The sequence below is a fragment of the Ischnura elegans genome, chromosome 6 (assembly GCF_921293095.1).
Source record: "Ischnura elegans chromosome 6, ioIscEleg1.1, whole genome shotgun sequence".
In the NCBI taxonomy this organism is placed as follows: domain Eukaryota; kingdom Metazoa; phylum Arthropoda; class Insecta; order Odonata; family Coenagrionidae; genus Ischnura; species Ischnura elegans.
In genome coordinates, this window is record NC_060251.1 from 61,594,748 (window position 1) to 61,611,507 (window position 16,760).

The window sequence follows — 16,760 nt, forward strand, 5'->3', positions numbered from 1 at the left end:
GTTGTGGAAAAAACGCCTTTTCTACTTGTTCGTGGTGCCGCAAATCACTTTGCTTTGCATGTCTTTATGATGAGTTCCATCCTGAAAATTGCAAATAAAGGATTAACTGGAGTGGTGAGGTAGTGTACTGGCCTTCCACATCCAAATCTCGGTAAAGAATTAAGGGGCATTCCTAAATTCAATCCCTGCGTGTAATGTGGATTACACTAGTTGTGCAGTACACCGTCCGTCGGATGGGACGTTAAGCCGTGGTCCCCTTGGCGCCTTTCGTTAAGAGCAGGCTAATGCCGACGCCGGGTTTCTATCCACCCTTCATCCTCAGTTCCTAATCCCAAGCTGATCCATTCCTGATTTAAATATTTTAAAAAACTCTTTTAAAAATATATTCCATAGTAGTAACGAAGACAAGAAAACGAACTTTAAAAATTTAAACAATAAAATTTTTAAAAATTAACACAAAAAAAAGTTCCCTGAGCGAGCATCGATCTCGCTACCTTCACCTCCACAGTCGGACACCGTATCCACTGGGCTGACGCCCTATTGTTTAACATGTGCGTTCAAAACAGATTATATAGCGTACTTTCATTTTTAACGATTTTCAATTGCTTTTTTCTCGGAATTTTACGAGAAGTGCGTCGTCTCGCTTCGGCATATTACATTTGTACCCATAAACTACCGATTCGCAAAATTTGAGCTCGATCGGCGATGCGAAGGTCGTGTATTCCCCTTGTAAGACAGACGAGATGTAGCGGAATGACATCCTAATTTAATAAAAAAGAGAGACGGGAAATTTTCCACTAAGTTATTTAATAATATACGTCACGTTTCGACCGTCAGGTCATTCTCAAGTAAAATTGTACACCTCACGTTGAACTTGAAATTGACCTGAAGGCCGAAACGCGTCGCACATTATTAAATAAATTTGTGTAAATTTTCCATCTCTCTTATTCATTAAATGAGTATTTTGTTTACTTACCCATCTCGTATCCCCTCTCAAGTAGGACTTCCCTATTTAGTTTGCAATTAAAGACCTATTTCGTTGCGTTTAAGTTGTCTACGGTCCGCCACATGGTAATTCATCCTAACCATACTTACATCATAACCATACTTACATATGAGAGGGTGAGAAGCCAAGGGGTGCAAGAGATTATTTTCTAAACAGTGTTAGGTACAGTTAAGTGTAAGAAAAAATATGAAAAAAACTTGGTTACCATGGGATACGAGTGAGTCTTTGTTATATGCTGACATCGAGCGGAAAATCAAATACATACACTACTAAACATTTAATTGACCTCATTTGTTTTCTTTACCTAATTTCTGTGCCTAACTCTGTATAGAAAAAATAAATCACTAATACCTTCTCACCCACTCATATAACATTATTTTTCTTTAATTTTGTATTTATGTTAGAAACACTAATCAATGTGTGTCCTCACTTAAAATTTCCTAACCTTTGAATTATTTTGGGCCTTCCAAATTTGTGATCTATTTACAATATTTGGTCATTCAGAATGTTGGTAACACCATGGCGCCCTTTGTTGACTTATTAGAAATTTTTTAATGAATTAGTGCATTAGTTTGTCCATTTTGCATTATATTATTATATTTTATTATCTTATTGCGCTAATACAACGTCCACGGGATAAGCACATCTTATTGTTGCTTTATGTCGAGCAGAGCAGTGCATTTAACCACTGAGATCCTTTTATTTATAATTTGGAGAATTACTTCAAGAGGTATTGCTCTCTTGGAAGAGGATATAATAATCGAGTGCTTGGATAGAATTATTAATTTTCATGAAGTCCAGAAGACGTGATTCATTGTAATCGGAAATATTCACTAAACCGTAGTGAAAATCGTTTGTTACGGAAATATTAGTTTGAGAAGATTCCTGATAATATATTTAAACTACTGTAACCGCATATAACTAAATAAAGGAACTAGCCGGGTGTAGGGAAGAGTCGTATCCAGCTGGCAATGGCCTAACTTTCATCTGTTTTGCCTTATTCTTTCATATTAAACTTTAATTCTCATGGTGTTCAAGCATAGTTTGGCAACATATGAGAAAAATGATAGACTTCTACCTGTTGGAAGGGTATTTTCCCAGATATGCGAAGCTTATATATGTAATAAAATAGGTAACCATTTAAATCTATGAAATCTTTCACCTCATCAATTCGAGAATTATTTACTCCATGATTAGACTCAATCGTTAATTTTTATGTAAATACATATAAAATGCGAGACGGAGCCCATATTTTTTAGGCCATGTGGTTTTAGTGCAAAAAATGCAACGCTCTCTCAGTCATTAAGTTAGAGGGTAATATTTTTACACTATGGTTAATTGGAATTGGATTCACCGGTAATTGGAAATCACCGGTACTTCACCACATTCACCTGCTGTCTGAGGACCCACTCGATTTTCTGGCGAAGTTCTGTTTGCCAAGTACTGCTCAGGTATGATTTTATTGCTGGAAGGTATATCCAGTGTTAAGACTTATATTCAATGGTATTAGCTCTACCACCGCGGTATTTACCATACCTACTTACCATAAAGCCCGGTTCAGCGGGCTAATAAACTATTTGATACCTCTAGCTCGTTGCAAAGAATTGCTTAGTATTCCTTGGACGATTAAAAATTCCAATTCTAATGAATTATTTAAGAAAAGTAACGAGTAAGTTCGGCTGCCATAGGAAATATTAGGACGTAGAAAACTTGCACCAGCTAAAAGAGCCAAATTATTGCCAAATTTTTCCATCGAATGCTTTTAGAAGATTTAACGGAATTCTTACGAAAACCAGTTCTTTTTAAGTGGAAATCGACTTTCTGTCCATCAGTATACGGCTTCTGGAGTGGCAATAAATATTGTAAGCTTGTATTAACACATAAGTTGACCCATGAACTTTAATGGCAACCTCGTTAGTTATACGAGGCCACGTATTTTTGACACCAAAAAAATACATATTTCTTCAATAGGGCCCTAAAAATTGTGCGCGTTGAAGGAAACATCGCCTTTAGCAATGGAGAAAATTTTTGGAGGCATGCGTTTCAATACGTTCTGAGTAAGTTTATCATTGTTAATGACTAGAAGCTAGATTTTATCTAATCGTTACGAAAATTATGAATGAACATGCACCACATTAATGGTAGCAATCCTTCATTTCGAGGTTATATTTTGGTTGGATTTTATATTTAGGAATTCTAAGTGCACCTAGTACGATTTTTTTAAACTTCCCTGTTCCTCTTCATACATAAACTAGTCAAAAATCGGAAATGCCTACTTATTTTTCACTATCAATTATTATTTTTATTCAAATTATTTTACCCATAGGGAGTATAAACAGTGGGTAACATTTTTACACTGTGGTTAATTGGAATTGGATTAAAAATCACCGACAGTTCACCACTTTAAACCATAAATTTAAAGGCGTAGCCCTATTGATAACATCGCAATTAATCGGAAATCATAATTGTGTGTAGAACCATCTGAACCATTTATTTTTACAATTATATTTGTGAGGCATATTTTAGCTAAGCCACAAAAAAGTTCCCGTAAAAACATACCCTTAAAATCTTTTTTTCAAAGAACAGTTTCCACAGAGTTCGAAATCCGAATTTTGAGAGATTTTTGTCTTGTGAATGACAGTCTTGGCTGCCGCTATGAATGCCGAAAAGGTTAGCAATATTATTTCGAATTGTGACTTTATTCTATTGCAGAAATCTCTGAAGATAATGTGCCGGGCTTAATAAGAGCTGAGTATTAAATTAAATCTAGTTTGAAAGGAAGTATTATCTCAGGGATAAATTTGATGTCCAGAACGGGAAGAAAAAAAGTTTGAAAGTAGATCTAAATTATTACATAATATTAACTGATGAGTTTTCCTTCCGGGAAAGGGACAGAAAAAAACATCCATATCACTTTGTAACCACTTAGAGGGTGCGTTACGTCATCATCCCTGGGAGTTGTTAACGGAGAGAGTGAATTTTGATTGATTGGGACTGCCCACAGAAAGCTAGAAACATGATCATGTCTGCTACGGGGATTTTATTCTTTTGTAGTCATATTATAAAGGCTTGGAGGTGGAAATATATTTCTTTTTTAACACGTGAATGGCTCCTGGTGATGAGTGATTGCTCTCAAAATCACTCGCGAAAGAATCGAGATTGGCGAGAGGTGGATATCTGCGTCGGGCACGTCTGAGTTGAAGTCTTTGTCGTGACTGGCGTTTTTCGTTGGAGACTCAGATTTCGATTTCTTCCATTGTCCGCCCGAGGGAATACCCAGCCCTCCGTAAGTGGGACGGGGATGATTCATGAATTACGTTCGGAGGAAGGAGGATTTCAGGGGGGTTTGAAGTAGTGGCAAAGCTTAAGAGTAATCGTAGCGACTCACCATGCATTATTGCAAGCAATCATTGACGGTAGCGCATAATGCATAAAATTTTAGGTACTGGAACGCATATCAGCACATACAATCCATTCGATTTTCAAATATAAATCCCCCTAAAACTTCCGATTTTTTAAAAACATGTAATAAAAGTTAAAATGAGGAATCATGTTTCTTTATACCAAATATAAAAAAAACACGACGAAAATTTTGGACACGACCCTATGTTCCCTGAGAGGCATTAGCCGATATTAAGCATTGATTTATGGTAACCTGGTTCCTCTTAGTTACCTGAAAAAACCGGGTATTTAGAAATATTTTATTGGTGTCATAAAATGTGTACTTTAACATGATAATTGAAATCACTACGGTGGCATATTTTGAATACACGTAATTTGTCTCGTGCTCTTAAGCTGTCTAAAAATATTATAGTGGAAATCTAAATAATTATGAAGTAATATATAAAGCTAAGTTGTAGGTTTAATTATGTAAAGCAAAGGTTTAGGTTTATCGGGTTAGTCTTCGATAAACACAGGTTGTTAGTTTTTCGTAATTTTTCGTAATATTCCTTCGCTAAAATTCATAGAATATGTGTATTTATGATTTAAAAACTTTTATGCCCATCGTATATAAATCTTTTTCGTGTTAAGCTTCCTTTGCTTTGATAATTTGGATAATAAAATATTTATTGCGCTCTACGTTGTTCAAATAACTTTCCCCTACACGCATCTCAAAATCCTGCGACCAGCGTTGACGTTTGAGACTGGAGAGTTTAAAGAAATTTAGTCAAGTTGCCTAATAAAGGAAACTAGGGTTATCGCATGCCTTTGCGTCCACGAGGAAACTTTCCATCGCCGCATGAATCTCCAACTTAGGATGCCCAGCATCTTGAAAGGAGATTATGTGTTGGTCTGGGGTGGAGCACCTCCTGTTCATTCGCAGACTCACGCCATTCAACCCTTCACGCTATCGTTGTATTACGTAACGAGCCCCGTTGCGGAGAAAAGAGCAAGGAAAGGCATCGCTAATCCACGTTTGGATTGTCTTCCGCATTTCTTCGTGAGATAGCCATGTGCGTGGCTTTTTTCATTCTCTTCCCACTGAACCGAGGATGAGCATTTTCCACGAGGGATGCTTCCTGCATAATGTATATTCCATGGGAAAGGTGCTTTCATCACGAAGACTCGATCTAATGCCTCGAGGATTCTATTTCCTCGTCACGTTTCGAATCAATATTTTATGGTCGCGTAACATCTCAAGCCCCTGATTAGATGAATGTGGGGGTGAGGAATGGATGAAGCAAGAGTTTACAGGGTACTGTGTTATCCTTCCATCATTCAATGTTATTCGTTCTTCATAATTTTTCATCCTTTTACTCTGCTAAAATGTATAGAATTACGCCGTATGGTGAGATCATTGACATAATATCTGGCGTGATTATTATGGCCCAAAGCATATTTCTTTTAGGGAAAGCGGTTCAGTAAACTTCAAATTGTAATATAAATTTTATATTTTCTCAAAATAAAAAGAATCATTGGTCATTAAGGTGATTCATTGCTCCCCATTGATCGATCTGAATTTCTGACCGATTATTTTATAATAAAATCTTCCCTTTGACCTTAAAATTCTCAGGGTATATGAATTTTACCATTGTTATTGATGTCACACATATGAAAATTATGCGTCAGCACTTTCTCATAGGCATTTGAGATACATATTAATATTGACAGTGTTGTCAAATACATGCCTCGAAAATTTTAAGATGATAGAAAGAGTTCTTCTGCTACAACAGTATGAATAAAATTTATTCGTGGGAATTTATTTACTTTATTGATTTACGTGGGAATTACGGAAAAGGGGTCTTTTGGAGTTGAAAAAAGACATTTTTCTGTCTTCGTTCTAACGTCACGTATTGAAACGTGTGGGTTATCGACGATGTTTGTTACACAATTGTGTAATTTAAGCAAGATAAAAAAAATATGTTATCTGTTGAATGACTTGAATCTTATAATGGCGCAAGCTGGACATAACTCCTAAAAGAAAGTCGTCAAGGAATAACATGACATGAGGGGTGTGTTTTGAAGCTTAATTTGGTGGAAGTCTAACTTTAATAGCAGAATGGTAGTTTTATGAAAACAATTTTTCATTGCATATTTACGAAATGTGTTATAAATAATAATTTGTCGTAGTGATGTATTCTTTATTAATTTTAAACTTTGCGTTTTAGGTGCTTATCGGAATGTGTCTTCGACAATACGTTTAATTATACAACGGCGTCAATAGGTGCACTTCAAACTTTTTTATTGAAAGTTGCCAGTTGTTTTCATGAAAAAATTACTTGTGATTGGATGAAAGGAGCATGCATAAGAAAGCGATATTTGAGACAGAAATCGTAAACGGATAAAAGGAACACTATTCATGAACTATCTCGAGCTATAGAATGTAGATTCTCGTAAGTTTTTAAGACGATGGAAAAGGTGGAAATGATAGAAATTAATATTTTCCTCATTCATGCAGAATATTCCCTAATGTAGTGGTTCCCAATTTTTTTCGATAAAAAACTGTTTCATATAGTTAAACCTGGTAGATATGACTATTAATCTTAATAATATGAGGATAATTTTTGTATTTTTCTTACTTTTTTCAGCCGAGTACATCCTTCCTTGCCGGAGAGTGGATAAAGACCTCAACAATTGCATCAAGAACACGTTCAACCACCTTAGGCCATACTTAGTCAAGGGTGAGTGCTATTGATTATAAATGATATTTTTTCTAGTTTTTGTATACAATTTCCACACGAAATATTCGCCGGAAAAAAATTCTCCTTCCAAAAATGGAAAGCATTTTACTTATTTATGTGTGCAAGTAGATTGTATACAAATGCACTGTAACGAATGAAATAAATTGGTGAAAGCTGGTTTAGCGAGTATTTAAAAGTAACGTAGCCAGAAAATATCTTCTCTGGAAATTGGTTTTAAAAAGTAACACAATGACTACTTAGTCATGGTGATATCCGTGCTCGTATCTTTCATATTACTTCTGTTTATTTGCCTTTATGCTCTTTGATGTAAATACAACATCCTAATGTAATCTAATGAAAGTTGACTTGTAGTTTTTTTTTAATTTTCACCAAGTTATAATTAATGGCAGTTTCTTAGACGGCAAAATTTATTTTTAATAGTTTATGAAGTCAAAATGGAACTAAGAACTTAATAGCTTCCGTGTTGATTATCCAATTCATAAAGCATAATTCTTTTTGGGAAAAAAGTTCAGTAAACTTAAAATAATTATGTAAATTGGAAGGAATTTATACACGTTACATTAATATCTCGTTCTCGTTACAATTAGTATCTCGTTACAATCTCAAAAGTTTCCATGAAAAAATAATGTCTGAACATAATATCGGTGGAAAAAATGTGTCTTGTGCAAATTTCCCTCACATGATCCCTTGCAAGATCATATTATTTTATTAATATAACTGTGGCGATAACATAAATAATGTTACTAACTTTACTTGGTTCTAAATTTAAACCAAGGGCGTGACAGCCTTGTAGTTAGAGCATTGGGATTCTGGATCCTTGGCTCAAATATCTCGCGAAGCCTTTGGACACCCGAACAAAAATCCTCGCTGAGCGAGGTGGTTTAGGGAAAGGACCTGGCCCCGTATTGTAGTTGGCAGGCCTCCTTCTGAATGTGTGACTTACCTGTGTAATAGAGCCTTACCCTCTCTCTACTCATAGCAGCCTTCTGGTTGAATCTCTAGAGTTAATGACGGTTTACCGTTTCTAACCCAGAGCTGCTTCTGGGAGAAATTAAATTTCATTATAAAAATGTAAACATTTTCTAACCAATTAAAATCATTGTGGCAACTACATATTTTACCATTAAACTTTACACCACAAAAGAACTCGTCGTTCAAATCTTTGCTGAATAGAGCAGAAATTTTTTGCCTTTTTGATGTTGCTTAGAAGCAAACTTGGGTCATAATGGGTTAAAATGCTCCCCTACCCTGAATTTGTGACTTTCACTTGCAAGTGGCTTAGTCTGGGTTCATCTCTACCCTCACCTATTCAGACCAACCTTCAGCTTGGGTATCACTGGGTGTAATAAATTTGGGATGGATAGTGAAAATTGGTAATGATTTTTATAAAAAAGTTGCACATCTCTGAAGGAAATTTGTGAAAACAAAGACTTCTGAATTTCCAGGCATACCAGAGCTGGAGATGCCGCCAATTGAGCCGCTGAAGATCGACGTCCTCGCCATGGAAAACGGACATGGACCCGTCAACGTCCGCGCCGTCTTCACTAACCTCACGGTCCACGGAGCGAGCAATTACTCCGTCGTGGCTGTCAAGTGAGTCATGTTTTATGCATGTAATAAAAATTTATTATAAATGAATTGCCATGTATTGTTTATGCAAAATATATTCTAATCTAACTTATGAAATTTATGTACTTGTAGAAAAATAAATATTATTTTGAAACATGGTAACAACTACTTTAAAGGTATGCCACATAAAATTTCTTAACAATTTTTTTTTATTCAAAGGATATTAGTTGAAATGTTGTAGTGGATACTTGTTGCATTTTAAATTTTATTCTACTCACTTTATCAGCTTTTTGTATCTATTTTACTTTGCATCTTTTCATATAATAAGCCTTGAAGAGGGATAGTAAATTTCCGAAAAGCCAGTATACACTTTTTTATAAACGATCTAAACCTCAATATTTCGTACTTAAATATAAAGGAAAGGCCAAGAACGCGATAAATACATTGAAAATAACCCTTCACATACTAACTTTTAACTATATTCAGCCTTAAAACTTATGTTTCAAAAACATTCTTTTCTCTAAGTCACCCAGGTTCTCATGGCAAGTTTTAAAAGCAATTAGCGATGGAAGAAATATATACCCCCCTAAGTCAATGCTGTGGTAAAATTCTTTGCCTGCGGCATTTATCTTGAAAAATGACCCTAAACAGCTGCTTTTGCACATTAGTTACTGGGTCCTATCATACTGGGTACGTAGTAGCCCTTAATTAAATTTTTCTCGGAAATGGATTGGAATCACCCCTTCAGATCTTTCGTAACCGCTCTTTTTATGTGCATGGCATAGTACGCTCCCGAGTCCCGATACCACTTCGTGATTCAAGTTCTGTACTAATGAAATTGTGATCTAAGAATTGCGCTATCATGTTAGTAGCTTGGTATTATTTGGCAAGTTTTAAAAGCAATTAGCGATGGAAGAAATATATACCCCCCTAAGTCAATGCTGTAGTAAAAAGTGTCTCTTTTCATTTTCAATTCTGAACTCCATAATTAGCTTATTTAACTAATATTTTTATATGTTAGTTGAAATTTAAAAGTACATATTTGGGAATGGTCCCACACAATATCTTATCATTAAATTTGGTAATATATAGTTTTTTTGTGTGCATTATATTCTTCAGTATTCTTTTTTTTTGTCAAAAAATCTTGCCGGGTGGTAGAACTGAAATCGAATTGGGAGACATTCTGCGTTTACGTCGCGTCGTTGGTTTTGGGTACCCAAATTCCTTGCCTGCAGCATTTATCTCGAAAAATGACCCTAAATTGCTGCTTTTGCACATTAGTTACTGGATCCTATCATAGGATATGCGAAAGTGAGTCCGCACGAAGGGATAAACCGAAAATTTGATGCATATTTGTATTGTGACTTACCCTTCAGTATTTTAACATGTAGTTTAGGGACAAAAATTGATGATCTTAGAATTAGTATATGCCCTTAGCATTATGCCTTGCTTGCCCGTTGGCCTGCCATCTGAAGATGGGGCCATACTAGTTTCTCCTTTAACCTCGACACACTTTCGTCACGTATCCATTTCGGCGTATCTATGAACATAATCTATTTCCAGCCAAAACTAGGTCAGTGACTATTTAATGCATAAATATGCATTATATTAATATACTTATGCATATATCAATATGAATGCATTAATATCCAAACCGAATTATTTATTCAATGGATTGTTTTTATTTAGTGAATTTATTACCATCTCATTTTACACACAGAAACATGTTTTTAAAAAAATTGTCAACTCCAGCTCTTACTTCAGAAAGACGTTTGTTAAAAAGGATATATATGGTCTTCATGAAGGTGGGAGCGGGAAATGGGGAGCAGGTATTGTATTAAACAGTTGAGTACTGATGTTATGGTGTAAAGAGTTTCCGGATTTGGAATTTTAATCAGTATCACCACCAAAAGTTCTGCCCTCTTAGCAAAATGATCCTAAATCGCAGCGTTGTTATGGTGAAGGTCAGGAGCTGACATTCGCTTCATCTAATCAGCTATCCAAAGAATATTTGTTATCATTGTGTAATTATATATTTCAGAATACATTCCTTTTTTATTTCCTTTTATTTTAAATATATCCTATCTTTTCCTAATAATACTGATGCCTCGTTGTTAGCTAATGCTTGTATAGAATTCTAAATGGTTATTTACGGCATCAAGTCGGGCAAAAATGTAAATGATGTTCCTTGAATAAGGAACAAAAAAATATCTTCGTAATCTTAAAGATCTGTTTATTTTTCAGGAGCGATTTGGCAACTTACCGTCTTGACCTTGGGATGAAGATACCGGTAATTACGGCCACTGGACGCTATGAAGTCACCGGGAACGTTTTGCTCCTACCAGTTCGGAGCAAGGGAGATTTCCTGTCACAGTTTAGTAAGTTTTTTATACAGCTCTATCGAAGTCCTCGATTTTTTTCCCTGCATAGCTTACCCAAAATAAAGCTTCGTTATCAAGTTTTAATTCTGCCATTCCATTGGCAGTTATGGGTGTAGTTGGCTTGAGAAGGTATTGATTTACTTTGCGCAAGTACATACTTACGTAGAAAAACTCTGTCACCCGAGTTTTAATATCAATGACAGCTAATTTGATTTTCAAATATTGTATTCGTTTACGAATGGAATGAATGATTCGATTTTAAAACATTGTATAGCAGACTAAAGTTCGTTTACGAATGGAATGAATTTCATATAAGGAACAACTATTTCATTTATTCTCTCAGAAACGAAATTGCACTGTTTTTATACCATATGGATCCATCGCATTTATGGCTTTGTAGCAACAAAGCGGATTGAGATATTAAACGATAAATACGTTATAGCCTCTCATCCCCACAATAAAGAATCACACGCAGCTTCAATTTATTGCGTTCATCAGTTTATTAGTTATTAAATTGAATTTAAAAACTCTTTAGTTTCCAACATTCTCACTTAACGAAATCGCTGCTTGACCTACTTCTTGCTCCGTCATTATGAATCTTTTAGTTATACATATACGAAATATGTAAGCTAGTCTAAAACCTGTGCATTGATTCGTAGCTGTGTTTCTCAGCTGCGTGTCTCAATGGCAACTGACAATTGGGCGCAGGGGAAATCAGTGACATTGCAAGGATTATAAAACTTTAGTCAAGGAGGATTACCAAACCAAAACACTCACTTCGGTCAGCATAAATATCAGTGGTTAAAATAAAATTCTACTTATTCATATGACTTTCGGTACCACTATCAAGGACTAAAACGTATCTAGCAATTAGATCTGGTTGAAATAAAATTCCTTGTTTTCGAGTAATGAGATATCAAAGCAGCTACATTACTCGAACATACTCAAAAGCTGGTCTCCTTTTCGTCAGAACCATGATAAATCAAATGGAATGCGTGCATAAAGTTTAACTTCAATCAAAATTGGCTCATAAGAAAATAAGGAGTAGCACGGTGTGATTATATTTTATACGATCCTTTTCTCTTCTTAGTTACCTTTTCGTATCTCAATTAGAATGTACATATTTTCCGCACTGACAGTAAGGATTGGCACACGGGTCTGCGGAGTGAGGTGGAACCGCTTTCAAAATATTATTTCATATTCTATATTTCACAAAGAATCAATGTTCGAATTTTTTTCCGGGGTATTCCCCAAAACGTTGCCAAATGATCTAAAAACGATATTGGGAAAACTTCAACTCAACATGATTTCGTTAACCCGTGCTCCATTGAGGGCGGAGTTTGAAAAAATATGATTTTGGCAACAAATCTAGGTTTTTCCTCAAAAAAACTAAATATTATTGAAGGTAGAAACTATTCGTTTATTATTTTATTAAATATGAAATTTTATCGTTCATGTATTTTGTCTAATGCACAATAATTGTTTTGATACAACTGTTAGATATGGTGGTATTTTAGAACTACTGATTCTAACCAGCTATTTGACGTTGCTGACGGACGTGGAGTTTTCCGTATTACACTTTAGACCTGAGGATCGTGCTTTTTTCTGTATGTTCATGATAGGAGCCCCTATGACATCGCTTTTTCTTAACGTAATTTTTCTCTCTTCACAGCTGACGTCACCGCCCTTGCAAAGATCTACGGGAAAGAGGAGAAGGAGGCTTTTGGTCGAAAGGGCCCGTTCATGAGGACGGATAAATTGGTGGTGGATTTCGCCTTGGGCAAGGCCAGGTTCCGCGTTCGTGATCTTCTGAACGGCGACAGCTTACTCGGTAAGTAGAACAACACGCGTGTCGCTTACACTAAGTCAGCGGTACCCAACCGGTGGTACGCCGAAAATAAGGTGGTTTCCTATTATTTTTTTATTGCCTAAATCAAAATATTGTTACTCCTGGAGTACGTATTTCACGCTTTTAGATTTTTAAATTACGATATCTATTTTCCCGATTAAATGAAAAGTGAAAATTTTCTAGCGCGCGAAAACGCGACGCGTAAGTATGAATGCCTGGAAATCTCTCCGTGTGACGTATTTCTGGTTCCCGCTGCCGCCCTGTGAGGTGACTTTGAGGCGAGGCTTAGCGCTGATACGACGCAAGCTGCTAGCGGGTAGCTGAGTACCTTGCTGGCTGGTAGCGCTTGGCTTAAAAAAGGTTTATTAATACCTTATCAAACAAAGGAAACTTTCCGACCCTAGCCGGTTTTAAAGGTGATTATTAAGACATGTTTCCCTGAGCTCTGCGCCTCATGCATGCATTGGTAACCTCAGACGACGTATAAATCCTATCTCCTCGTATAGAAACTAGGTCCCTGTGACGTCACGTGGAGTGGCATCGCATGGGCGCCAATCTGGCCCTTTTCAAATGAGGATAAAAATGGACCATTGCCATTCGTCTAAACCGGTATTTCTAAAACGAAATAATTTGTATATTATGAATACAGTAATGGTGGGTAACGAATCGCAATCAATGCCTTTCGTTTTCTTTGATGAAGGAAACCACCCTATTATCGGTAATGACGGACGCCAGGAACTACGCATCTCTTAACCAGGAAATATGTTTACATATGGGTTTTTAAAACGAAGTTTCTATTTACACAATTATTTATCACTAAAAGTGTAACCTACCCGGAGTGAAATTACAAAATAAAATGTGCACGTGTCACTTTCGGGGGTAACATTAGTTATACACAAATAGAGGGGTACGGGAGAAAAAAAAGTTTGGGAACCGCTGGACTAAGTGATGATAATGGATTAAAATTTGCTCTTCTCTGCTACCGTTAGACTGTGTTATAATTTGCGAAGCATTTAATCTATCTCGTTGTTAGACAACTGTTTGTGCTAATGCATCAATCATCTTCTCGGATGTCCTTATTATTTTCCTAAAATAATTTTAGGATAGTATTTATAAATGGAAAAACGAATGAAGCTAGAAGTAAGTTCATATGAATAGATTGAAAGTATAAAATATTCCTCGTTTCAAGAGATCTAGTCAATGTTGATTAATCTTTTCTATTTTAAGTGCAAGTGTGATTAGCAACATTGAAAATATAAAATGGTTTTAATGCTGACTTTTGAATTTTTTTTTAATCTTTCTTTGAATTAAAATTTTTATTGAATCATATTGAAAGTATTTACAGGACATGTAGTATTTACATTTAGTATTCATTTTATTTTCCATATGACATCTTATTGTTTTTAACACCGTGTCATAAGTTATGAAACTAAATTCCAAAGTTATAGGCTAGTAATTTCATCAAGCATCTCATTTCTCGACGATATATTCTCTTACACTTCGCGTTTTTAAAAACGGTTTTTTTCTTATTTTTTATTTGTTCTTTAATTTTTTTTAAAATTTAGTTAGTCATTTGGTTAAATTTAATAACATTAATGAAAATTATTAAAAAGTGACTTAAATTGTAAAAATATTTATTCTCTTTTATGAGTAAAAGACTACCTATAGCAATTTTTTTATTCTTCATAATATAATTGATACGGAGTCAATTTTCTGGTTGTATTTTATTTAACTATTATGTGACTCCGCCAAGAATTAAGATCCTTGGTTTTAATCATATACTTTTCATTTATGTACAGGAGCCGCAATGAACCAGTTCCTAAACCAAAACTCGATAGAAATCATCAACGAGATGAAGCCAGCAGCCTCCGCCAGTATATCAAAACTCTTCAAGAAGATTCTCAACGATGCATTCCTTAGGATACCCATCAAAGTCTGGTTGAGAGAATGAGCAAGCTGAGTGCACTAAACGAAGTGCATTCTATATGATTCAGCTAATGGAGGTAACCAAAGCTCGACGGTCGCCAGCAACAAAAACCCATTAAACTTTCACGGGTCCAGCCCACAAGTGTTTTCGAACAGTCGCCAGTTCGTGTCTCGCCGAATCTCGTTAGTCACGAGATTTCACTGCTGCCATTTATGTACAACAGACCTGCAGCTGCGTCAAGTGACTTTCCTTTGGTCCCAATATACGCATTCAATCGCGAAATAAAGTGATAGTGTGTATAGTGCTGCGGTCTAAGCAGATCATCGACATCGCGTCCGCATGGCGAACTGCTGACTGGTTCATTTCAAATGATATACCGAAGATTTTCGTTGATGCCCGACGTCCTAAGCAGTGCCTCTTTATTTGCAATAACATATGACGCTGCATATTAAACAGCTCGTATTCCATTTCAAAACTTTTTGCATGTGTAAGAACGTATGCTTGGTTGAATGCAAGTGTGTGTGTGAATGTTTTTTTTGTAAAAGTAAACTAGCCACAATTACCACGGCAACTTTTTATCGTTTTTGCTTGTGCAAAGATAAAAAGCTGCGTCATCGTGTCTTTCCAAAAGGGATTTATAGAAAAAGGGGGGGATTTTAGTATTGACTGTTTTATCTAGCCATGACAAGTGCCAGAAAATTAATAAATTTTAAAATTCACCAGTATATATCTCTTGTGATTATGTTCTCAACATTCTTAGGGCACTCAAAATTGGTGATTTTAATGTTTTTTTTCGTAGATGCGGACAGTAATGGTAAATTGCTTTCTCCCTTAAAAAATAATACAGCCACCTTATCACCAATCCCTCGTATTTATTTGAGGAAGATTATGAAATTAATTCATATTTTGCCGCATTTTCCTTAAAGAAAATTACCTGTATATTTTTTTACTCATTAATATGTAGAAGTTACTTTTCTTTTTCGAAGTTCATTTTTGGAATTATTTTATAAATATTATTTAATCCTTGCATATTAATTTTTAATTGATTTTTAGGGGAACAGAGCTGGTAAAAATGTTCCAAAACTCTACTGCGAGCAAAACAGCGTTCTCTTAGATAATTATAGAAAATATTCCATTTTTTTATATTTCTTTTGATATCGAAGGATGCAGTCCGAAATTATGAGATCTGATATAGTGAGATTATTTTTCTCTGGCACTCTTTCATTTCATTCGATGATTCAATAATTGATTGCGAGGTACAACTGTTTTGATGGGGCTCCATTTAAAACTCTGTCATAGATTAGATTGAACGCGTAGCTATTGTTACTTTTGTATAGGAGGTACATTTCTCCTTTTCAGCATATGTGTACGCCTCCAGTGGGCACGACTAATAGTTAGAATGTGATAGAGCTTTGTCATTAACAAATTTAAATGTAATGAGAAATAATTTAATTTATGTTCGTAGGGATTTCTCCATCCTTTAAAAAAGATGATCAATACACATCCAAATGTATTTTGAATGCAGTGTATTTAGGAAATATTGGGTACATTGTTGAAGAGTAAGCATTTTTTAGTGTTGACCGGGAGAAAAATTCATATGTTCTCTCAAAGAGAAACTGTGTGTACTACTCAAGTTAATCTTGAGCTTGATTTGTAATTTATTTCTTTGTGTAGCCTTTACTGTAATGATATTTTGTAACATGCATATAATTGAGAGAAAATAGATTTCTCTTGTATAAGTGTTCTTTTTTACTTTATTCCTTATTGTTCTCGTGAATTACTGAGGCCAAAGTAATTTATTTTGGCTCATTCAAACCCTATTTCGTAAATTTGTTTGAACAAAATCAATATTTTCTGTATTCACATGAATTGCCTCGAAAAAAAA

At 35.4% G+C, this 16,760-nt stretch overlaps 1 protein-coding gene across 1 annotated transcript in view; it reads left to right on the forward strand.

Annotated features, from left to right (window-relative positions):
• Window positions 1–16,348, forward strand: part of LOC124160831 (protein takeout-like) — a 36,667-nt gene extending 20,319 nt beyond the window's left edge. The window contains exons 3-7 of the mRNA XM_046536921.1: window positions 7,036–7,128; window positions 8,595–8,742; window positions 10,963–11,096; window positions 12,772–12,930; window positions 14,748–16,348. Coding sequence (XP_046392877.1) covers window positions 7,036–7,128; window positions 8,595–8,742; window positions 10,963–11,096; window positions 12,772–12,930; window positions 14,748–14,899 — 686 coding nt within the window. The 3' untranslated portion in view covers window positions 14,900–16,348. The remainder of the gene's footprint in view (window positions 1–7,035; window positions 7,129–8,594; window positions 8,743–10,962; window positions 11,097–12,771; window positions 12,931–14,747) is intronic.
• The last annotated feature ends 412 nt before the right edge of the window (window positions 16,349–16,760 follow it).